At 39.8% G+C, this 10,870-nt stretch overlaps 1 protein-coding gene across 1 annotated transcript; it reads right to left on the bottom strand.

Moving 5' to 3' along the window:
- Window positions 1-7,966: 7,966 nt before the first annotated feature.
- Window positions 7,967-10,455, bottom strand: LOC109220986 (IAA-amino acid hydrolase ILR1-like 7). Its single transcript, XM_019385452.1, has 5 exons — window positions 10,403-10,455; window positions 9,250-9,370; window positions 8,727-9,047; window positions 8,487-8,615; window positions 7,967-8,206 (listed from the first exon to the last, which is right to left on the bottom strand). The coding sequence occupies exons 1-5, from the start codon at window positions 10,453-10,455 to the stop codon at window positions 7,967-7,969; spliced, it is 864 nt and encodes a 287-aa protein (XP_019240997.1).
- Window positions 10,456-10,870: the final 415 nt, after the last annotated feature.

Here is a 10,870-nt window from a genome sequence, read left to right as displayed (position 1 = left end):
CACTACGCGACCATGGAGGGAAGGATACGATCGCAGAGAAGGGAACCAGATACCAGTAGTTTAGCAATTTAACAAGTTCCAAAAATGATCCGTTGAGCATCCGAAACACACCCGAGGCCCCCGGGACCTCAACCAAACCTACGAACATATCCCATAACATCATTCAAACTTGTTCCAACCCTCGGAACGCTCAAAACAACATCAAAACATCTATTTTTCATCGGATTCAACCTTAAGGATTTCAAAAACTCTAAAAACACACTTTCGATCAAAAAGTCTATCAAACCTCGTCCGAATGACCTGAAATTTTGCACGCACATCCCAAATGACATAACGGAACTACTGCAACTCTCGGAACTCCATTCCGACCCTCGGATGAAAATCTCACTATCGAACCGAGACTTCCAAAATTCAACCTTCGGCATTTCAAGCCTAAATTAGCTACGGGCCTCCAAAACAAATTGCGATCACGCTCCTAACCCCGAAATCACCTAACGGAGCTAACAGAACCATCACATTTCCATTTCGAGGTAGTCTTTATACTGTTCCGACTATGGTCAACTTTCCAACACTTAAGCTCTCATTTAGGGACTAAGTGTCCCAAAACTCTCCAAAACTTAAAACCGAACATCCCGCAAATCAAAATAGCAGAAATAAACTTGGGGAAAACAGTTAATAAGGGATCGGGGCGTTAATTCTCTAAACGGCCGGTCGGGTCGTTACAATCAGGATGATGCTTCCTCCTGTTTTGCATTTGATCTGCTGATCTGTTGGAGTTAAATGGTACTAGTATAACTTAATACATCTAGATAATTTATTCATTTTGGAGAAGGAACTATGCGAACTAGAGGTCGCAATCGATTGATAATTGAACAAGATGATGATGAAGATGTGCGGCCTTTTATTGAGCATTTGATGGCTGGTCAAAACCACTCTACAACCCAACCTTATATTGAGCAGTAGATGGATATTCGGAACTGCTCTGAAGATCAAGCACATGATGATCGGTCTAATGAGTTGAATAGTTCTGCTGGTGGCACTGATCATCAACATAATGATGATGAATCAGGTAATACTTTTCTTTGTGATTGTTTTCAAATCATAATTATGTGAAAACTTTGGTTATCCTAACTAGTTTATATTGTATAATTAGTACCTGGGCTTTTCTGTACTTTTCAATTATTCCAGCAACTGCCACCGAATCTGACTGTCTATGCAGATTGTGTGTTTTTCATTTCCTTCAAATGTGTGATAATGTTTATGAAGGTTTGATTCAGTAATAAATAATTTGAGGGTGAGTACTTTTGTTTTAAGCTACGAAATATAGTAACCTTCCTATTACATGTACCAATATGCCTTTACTATCGAGAGGACAAGCTCATGCTTAGCAAAAAGGTTGATGCTTTATCATAATGTTGTGTTCCAGACATTGTTTCAAACTTTTTAGAGGGAAATGGCTTATATGAGTGTCAATATTTGGTCAAAGTTTCTTTCCATTTAGACATTTCTTTGGCTAAAAGATCAAGCACGTCTCGGAAATGATTGATTATTACTGTTAAAAGACGTTCATCCTCGATTGATTATTTAGTGTTGAAACATATTTTTTTTTTGCTTTCTGTTATTTTATCATGATACTGTTATTTAAGATTTCAGAGCATCGCTCAGGTGCTTATCCATATAAGTTTATGTCATTTGATGACCTTCGAGTCTTACATTCTAGGTAATTCGGAGCCAAGAAAGGTTCGTGGGCCTACTTTACTAAAAGATATTTGGAAACTTCCGCCGGGGAAGACAGTTGATGTGCCGTTTAATAATCGTAACCAAGCTATTGGGAAAGAGGGTCGAAAGCTTGCTAGCTTTCTAGGAATTATTGCCAGAACTCCAGAGCTAACACCTCTACATGTCACGACCCAAACCCGATCGTGATGGCGCCCAACACAGTGCTAGGCAAGCCCGACCAATTCAACACTCTCAATCCCTCAATTAGAGTTCATTACCAAATAACAGAGTTTAAATATCAAGTTAACATGATTATAAATCTGTGACCGTAGATAAAATATGCGGACAACAAGAAATATTACTACCAACCCCACCGATCTAGCGTCACGAGTCAAGAGCCTCTAATACAAGTCTGAGGAACAGCCTAAACAAAAGGATAGTCTAAAGATGCTGAAAGTAAAGAGGATAGAGGGAGAAATCGGGTCTGCGAACGCCATGCAGCTACCTCGATGACTCCGGTGAGATCTGAATAGCAGCAATAGCTCAATCTACGCCTCCGGAATACCTGTATCTGCACACATGGCGCAGGGAGTAAAGTGAGTACTCCGACTCAGTGAGTAATAGCAATAAATAATGACTGACGGAAAGAAATCTCGTAAAAATACTAAGCAGTTCTATATCAAAGCAGTAAGAACATTTAAACAGTAACTGAATGAAGAAGTCAAGTAAAAATCCTTTAAGCCAGTTCTCAACTCATTTACTCCTCACGATAACCGTAATCATAATTATACCGCTGCGGCGTGCAGCCCGATCCACATAGTATACTGCTGCGACGTGCAGCCCGATCCATGTATATATATACTGCTGCGGCGTGCAGCCCGATCCAATAATAATAGTCGACTGCGCTCACTGGGGGTGTGCAGACTCCAGAGGGGCTCCTTCAGCCCAAGCGCTATACTACTGCGGCGTGCAGTCCGATCCATATAAATATACTACTGCGGCGTGCAGCCCGATCCAATAATATACTGCTGCGGCGTGCAGCCCGATCCATATACATATCAAATACCCTCACAATGGGATTCTCAACCCCTCTCAGTCAATATGAACTTAGCCCCTCGGGCATACTAAGATAGGATAGGGACTCTAGCCCACATGTTACTCTCATTTTTGGTTTAGCTATTTAGAGCCAGTTCGTATTTTATTAAGCAGTTAGAAACATGACTGAGGGTATGATTTTTATCGAGTAAAGTGAGGTTAATCAGTACAAATACCCCTAAGGGTGCTACAGGTCGGCACAAGGCCCCAGACATGGCAACTAGCCCAAACTATAATGGTATAATTTTAGTCTCAATCAAAAACACAGTAAAATCATCAATCGGGATGGACCGAGTCCAAATCCCCAGCAGTAATGGACCCCAAGCTCATCATGCAGCGTGTATCTCACCTCAACATAGCACTACGTTGTGCAAATCCGGGGTTTCTAACCCTCAGGACATCATTTATAACCATTACTCACCTCAAGCTGGCCAAAGTCCTAGCTCGCTATGCCCTTGCCTCGCGAATCAACCTCCTCGCGCGTCGAATCTGGCCAAAACCACAACGAATACGTTACAATAGGCTAAGGGAATATAACCCAATCGAAAAGACTCGAAAAATATCGAAATTCACGAAGTTGGCAAAACCTGAGCCCCGGGCCCACTTCTCGAAAAATTAGAAAATTGACATCACCAGATTCTTCATCTCGCCACGAGTCTATACATATCAAATTTACCAAAATCGGAGTCCATTTGACCCCTCAAATTCCATTTCGAAATACCAAATTCCCAAGCCCTAGCTTTACCCTCTTTTGATGAATTCCTCAAATTTCCATGTTAATTCTACCATAATTTCATGTATTTAGGCGAAGGAACTTACCTCCAATCACACCTTGTCGAAATCCCCCTTCAATTCCGTCAAAGAGCTCTCAAGTTGCTTAAAAATGGTGGAAATAAACTAAGCTTCGCGGAACAAAAATGAACATTAAAAACCCTTCTGCTAACAGGGGTTTCCGCTTCTACGGTCCCGATTTCCGCATCCGCGCTACCGCTTCTGCGGTTACATTTCCGCTTCTGCGGATCCTCACTTAAAAGCATAGACCACTTCTGCAGTCACCTTCCGCATCTGCGGACACCGCATGCGCGATCAAACTTCCGCTTCTGCGGAAACACCCGACTTTGACCCCTTCGCTTCTGCGACTCACGAACCGCATCTGCGGCCACGCAGATGCGATTTTCCTTCCGCATCTGCGGCGTCTCCCTTCCAGGACTAGAACCGCACCTGCGATATATCCTCCGCACCTGCGGCTCCGCATCTGCGGTTCCTTTCCGCAGATGCGGAAATACCAGATACCAGGTGCCTTCAGCAGTCTCCAAACTCCATATTTCATCCCGTTAGCCATCCGAAATCACCCCGAGGCCCTCGGGACCTCAACCAAAAGAGCAAACATGAACCAACACCTTATTCAAACTTGGTCGAATCATCAAAACACCACAAATAATATCTAAACCATCAAATTACGTCAAATTCAAGCCTAAGCTCATCCAAATCTTCCGAAACTCGCATTCGATCAAAAACCCGACCAAAACACCTCCGAATGACCTGAAATTTTGCACACACATCCAAAATCACCTAATGAAGCTACAGCAACTCCCGGAATTCCATTCCGACCCTCAGATCAAAATCTCACCCATCAACCGGAATTCGCCAAAATACTAACTTCGCCAATTCAAGCCTAATTCTACACCGGACTTCCAAAATCAATTCCGATCACACTCCTAAGTCACAAATCATCCCCCGAAGCTAACCAAATCACCGGAAATCACATCCGAGCCCTCTAACTCACAAGTCAACATCCGGTTGACTTTTTCCAAACCAAGCCTTCCTTAAAGAGACTAAGTGCCTCATTTCCTATCAAAACCAATCCAAATCAACTCTAACACACCAATTACTGATAATGAAACATGATGAAGCATAAAATGGGAGAAACGGGGCGGTAACTCATGTGACGACGGGCCGGGTCGTCACACTACATGTAGATGATTGGAGAAATTTTGACAAAGAGGCAAAGAAGAAATTAGTGGATTTTGTGAGGGTATGTAATTATTATTATTATTATTATTATTATTGTTATTGTTATTATTATTATTATTATTTTGTTAGATTGCTGCATAGGTTCAAGGATCCCAATGAATTCAAAATGCTTATGCCTAGTGTCCTGAGAAGGTACATCTTGGCAGGAAGTATTGGTTCCAACTAAGAGCCCATTGAAAGCTCTTTGTACCCATTGTGAAGTTGTTTCCTTATTCTGCTGATCCTGAGTTCTTTTTTCTTTCTTTCTTGCCTCTTCACCTTTGTTGTTGCTATTTCTTGCTGGACTAGATCTGTTGTTTGGCACTACTGAATTGTGACCTTTATTTGCTGCATTTATATTCACATTAGCTCCCTTGTTTTGTTTGTCAAGAACTGGTGCCTTTGCTGGATTAAACACTGGTGCTGCAGGATTCAGAGTTGTATTTTCCTTTAGAATAAGACTGCCTCTTTGCCCAGGATTCTCATCAACCAAAACCAGCTGATTATTCTCATTACCTTCACTATTCTCCACCTCCAAGATAGCAAATTGATTATTTGTTTGTACCTGTTGAGGAACCACAGCATTTTGTTGATTGTTAGTTCCCATATCTACTGCATTATTAACCTGCTGTTGCACAGTCTTGTTTTCCATCAATTCAGGGTGAATCCTCCAGCATTCTAGCATGTCATGTCCTTGCTATTGATACATGATGTTATCTTCTAAATGTTGGCTTTTATTTTTTCAGAAAAAGTTCTCTATCCCAAAACGTGGAGAAGCGTGGGTCTTAAAGTCACTAGAAAGAAATGGAAAGATTACAAGTGCGATTTAAATGGTGAGTATACGCCAAAATATAAGACTAAAGACGCATTACTAAAAAATAGACCAAGTCGCATACCGAGGGATCAATGGAGTGGTCTTGTCTCTTATTGGCTTTCTGATAAAGCTAAGGTATGAGCCTTGAAAATTCTCCTAGTCTGCTCATTTTCATAGCATTTTTATTTTAGTTATGCTCAATTTTTTTTATGATTTATAAGATATATTTTTAATATTTCAATGACAGAGACGTACCCAAATAAATAGAAATAATAGGGCCAAGCAAACGATGCCTCACACAGGAGGATCCAAAAGTATTGCTACTTTGATGAATGAGCAGGTAAACTTGTGAAAATTACAAACTATAATATTTTAGACCTTTTTTTGTCACACATATCTGATACCATTTTTATTGTATTAGGCTGTAAATGGGATTGAGCCTACAAGAGCAGAAATTTTCTTATTAACTCATAAAAAACGTAAGGATGATAGGCCACTGGATGATGATTCTGTCAAGACAATCGTAAGATTTATTCTTTCTTTTATTTTGTTGGTTTGATGACTCCGTCAAACAATGTGCATTTTTTCCATGAATTCCAAAATTGATTTATTGTGTATTCTATGGTCAGGAAATGATAAATGAAAGGATGAGCAATAGTGAGAGATCTACTGAGCAACCTCCTCGTAGTGTTGCTTGGGAAGGCGATGTGTATTCTCAGGTGTTAGGAAATGAAAAAAGTGGGTATGTTCGTGGTTTAGGACTTGGTCCAACTCCTTATGTTCTATGGGGTAGTAGGTCTTCCTTAGGAAATATCATTGCAGATGATTCTTCTAATGAGGTTATACAAAGGTTAGAACAGAAGATAATCGAGTTAAAGGAGAAACAAAACGAAGAAATGAACATGATGAAACAAAATCAGGAGATGATGCAATCAGAATTACTCCAAATGAGACAACTCATGCGCAAATATGCTCCTGATGCATCTATGCCTCAAAGTAGCAATGGCACCTCAGGTGAACAGGTAACTCCATTTCATAAGCTTTAGACATTTTTAATGAAATTCTAATCATATAAAAGTATTGTTATCTAACATGTTAATATTTATTAGATCCCTGATGCCAATAGTGGACATGAACGAGTACCACAAACATCAAGGATGCCTAGTGTTACTGAAAATGCTCAACCTTCTCATGGTACTACTCATCTTTGTCCTTTCGTCGCTATTATTTGAGTTTTCCTCCTTCAATTTTTATTAATTTGTTGTTGTATTTAGGCTTACCTTGGATGCTTCTTGCTTTTATATTTCCCTTACTGCTAGTGGCATTTCGTCGAGCAGCTGTTTTCTGTTGTTTTGGTGATTCCACCTTCTTTGTAGGTGATTTTCTAGAGGTTACCATCTGTGATATGTCGGAATTCTAAACCATCTGTATATTGAGAACATAGAAGCTCCAAGGTCAGTTGTAGCACTTGGTGTAACACATTGTTTTTGCTCAAAATATGTTACGGTCATGCTTTACAAGACCGTTCAAAGAAGGTGAGCTAGCATGTCGAACATGCCTGAATGTATACACCATCTTTGGCTTGTACTCTGAGGGAAAACAGTAGACGTAAATACACAGCAGTCTGCAGTGGAGAATATTTCTTCACCGCTGTTAGTAGAAGGAAAATATGGTAGCAAGTATCCTTGGACTTGAATAATTATAGTTAGACAACGGGTTACACAAGCAGCAAGTATACCTACTACTACTAATAGGGGAAGACAGGTTAAAAGACTTTAACTAAAGAGATCCCTATAGATGTGTTCTTTAAGAGTTAAAGTAGTTACACTGAGGTTTAAGTACTATAGAGGTCAAAGTTATAGTGTTTATCAACAGCAAGGGACACATCCCAAGTGCAACCAAGTCCTTCAGTTGGTGAATGTTCTCTCTTTTGCCTTCAGAACGTGTGACATATCTTTCTTTCCATATGACCCACCAAATGCTAGCTGGTTTGATTTCCCAGATTTTCTTCCTGCCTTTCCCCATTCCTTTCCCTGTCCAGCTGAAAAGAAGCTCTTTGGTAGATACTGGCATTGCCTATTTGTATCCAAAAGTACGAGAGGCTACTTGGGCAGTGAATGAAAAGGGGATTTGCATCTTCTTCTGCCTTCTCACACATGTAACACTTGTGACAAGGGTTCATGCTTCTTTGTTGAAGGTTATATTGGGTCAGGATTGCCTCATAATTAACTGTCCAGCAGAAACAAGCTACTTTGGGTGGTGCTTTACAAACTCCAAAGTTGTTTCCAAGGCCAATCTTATCCTGTATTGCTGCTGGGGGATGCTTCAGTCAATCCCAATGAAGAAAAAATGCAGTTGCATCTTCTGGGAATAGAACCCAAAGTCCTCTGCAGCCATTAAAGCTGGGGAATGCTGCACGTTATTCTCGCCAAGCAAGATTTCTCCAACTCTTTTACCATGACCATAGATAGTGGGATCATTTATAGTTGGAGGATATGGCCTCATTTCCTCCATGAAATCAATGGTGGCAGAACATTGATGTACTCCTACTTGAGTCTCAATGATCTGTGAGTAGCAAGTATTTCTAGTGTTACTCATCAACAATAACATTTTATACATACCCAATAAGATATTACTAGAAAGTTGGACTATAGGTAATGTGGAAGAATTTAATCTGAAAAGCGTAAAGTACAAGTTGTAGATTTATGGTTTGACCCTTCTATTGACTAATATAGGTGAAGTTAGCAAGGCTACAGTTTATATAGATTATAGAAGCTCAAAAGATCGGAAAGTTCTCTAGAAGTTGCGGAGGGACTTGGTCCCCTCGCAAAACCCTTATGCATACCTCTTTGATCCTCTGCTTAAGATAGGAATATACTTCTAATGTCATGAACCGGAAGGTTCCACCAAAGCTTACACTTGCAGGGATTACATTTCCAGCTTGACCACCATCTACAAAGGTAACAGAGACAACCTGCATATAATTGCAAATCAACAGGGATCTTTAGACCATTCTGCTTGGAATTAGGATTCTAAACAAAAAGCAGACTACATTGTAACTAAATGGAAACTGAGCGATAAATACCCTAGGCTCTAGAGGACCAGTTTCTCGAGAAATGAGTTGTTGGAGTGCAAGAACTTCCATAGAAGCAGCCAACATTGGATCCCTAGTTTTATGTGGTGTTGCTGTATGGCCGCCTTTCCCTTGCACTACTGCAGTAAACCTGCTTGATCCAGCCATAATAGGACCAGGTTTCGAACCAATAGTGCCTACGGGCATAAATGGCCAGACATGCAAGCCAATTATTGCTTTAAACCCATCTAATGCACCTTCTTCTAACATATAGGAGGCACCAGCATATCCTTCTTCTGCAGGTTGGAAGACAAGCTTAACTGTGCCCTTCAGCTCAGAATGAAGTATAACTCAAATAAGTTTATTCGAATTTTAAAAAAAAACATTGGGATTGACAGAAGCCACTTTCTATTCCCAGAAGATGCTTCAGCCATAGTGAAAAGCCTATCATTCTTGTATAGCCAGTTAAGAGAGTCTAGGTTGACTGATGAACTTTGAAAATTTCTCAATGGTAGCAAAAGTTTAGCAGTAAAACCTGCACAGTTTGGACTGTGAATTCAGCATTGTTTCTACATCTGTGAGCTGCTGAAACCTGAAGCTTTGGACTAGCATTAGAGCAAATAAAATCTGTATTATTCCTGTTACTGATATCTGCACTGTTTCAGCAATTTCTGCAGTTTTTGGTGACTGTTTTCAGCTGAAATTTTCTGCATTTTGTGGTTATTCTGCTTGATGGCTGTTGTTCTGTTAATAGCAATGTTTTTTCTGTTTATGAATCGTGACAGTGATGGAATTTTGAAGATGTTTTTTTCGCATTGTATTTTATCTTCTGATACAATTATTTTATAATTTCAGGTCATACAGTTTGATGCTTGATAATTCAGTGGGTGGAAGATTTCATAATGATGAAAAGTTGCGAAAATCGTTTGAAGACCATCTTTCGCCTGGATTAGTTATATAATGACATTAGCTATTTAGTTCAAACAATATAAGTTTAGTTATTGTGACATCAATATTTTTGATTGGTGCTTCCTTTAATTTGTTAAGATTTAATGAGATATATTCTGTTTTTTTTAAAATTAATATTAATATATTTTCTTATTTGGGTCATATTTTGGATAAATGTAGTAACTATTATTAATGGTGGCTACAATATTGCTATTAGCGCTTGTGACTTTTAGCGCTAATTTAGTTGGATATACCAGCTATATAAATGGACGATAAATGGGCAAATTAAGATATTTTACAAGGGATATTGCAACTGTTATAATTGCTGTAAAAAAATTGTCGTTAAAAATATTGACTTTTAGCGGCAATTTAGTTAAACATATTAGCCACTAAAATGGCAAACTAATATGTTTTCAGAAGGGATACTATGGCCATTTTAATTGCCACAAAATAATTGCCGCTAAAGATGCGAACATTTAGCGGCAATTATTTTGAATTTAACGGCTATAAAAATGGATGCTAAAGGAGAATAATTAGCTATTATGGATTGGATTTAGTAGCCATAATAATTGCCGTTAATTATGTGAATTTTTAGCGGCAATTATTTTGAATTTAGCAGCTATAAAAAATGGTTGCTAAAGCAGTATAATTAGCCGTTATGGATTAGATTTAGCAGCCATTATAATTGCCGCAAACAATTATCGTTAAAGATAATAATCTTTAGCGGCAATAAACAATACCTTTTACCAGCTTTTGTGACAATAGCCGCTAAAGGCTTTAGCGACCCCAACATCAGCGGCTAAACACCAATGGCCGGTAAAAGATATAGCGGCTATTATTATTGCCGCTAAAGGTCTTATTTGTAGTAGTGTCTGTCTCGCCGATTATGTCGGGGTGCAGTATCTCCAAATGTTGTCTAATAGCTGTCAAAGTCATGCGACTGGCCCCTGAAGCTGCAGTCTCAACCTGTGGCCTGAAACCAGTGAACTGCTGCAGCAAGTCCAAATACTGGGCACGCGACATAGATCTCATATACTGAGGCAGTGCAACGGCCAGTCCATCAGCAGGCAGCCCATATAAAACCTCAACATCCTGCAGCGTGATGGTGGCCTCGCCAATGGACAGGTGGAAAGTGTGCGTCTCCGGCCGCGATCGCTCTATCAAGGTCGTGATCAGAGACCAGTCGAGCTACAGCCGTCCAAACTGGA

This window comes from Nicotiana attenuata, unplaced genomic scaffold, assembly GCF_001879085.1.
Source record: "Nicotiana attenuata strain UT unplaced genomic scaffold, NIATTr2, whole genome shotgun sequence".
Classification (NCBI taxonomy): domain Eukaryota; kingdom Viridiplantae; phylum Streptophyta; class Magnoliopsida; order Solanales; family Solanaceae; genus Nicotiana; species Nicotiana attenuata.
The sequence above is the reverse complement of the archived record's forward strand: the minus strand, read 5'-3'. Positions and strand labels throughout refer to the sequence as shown.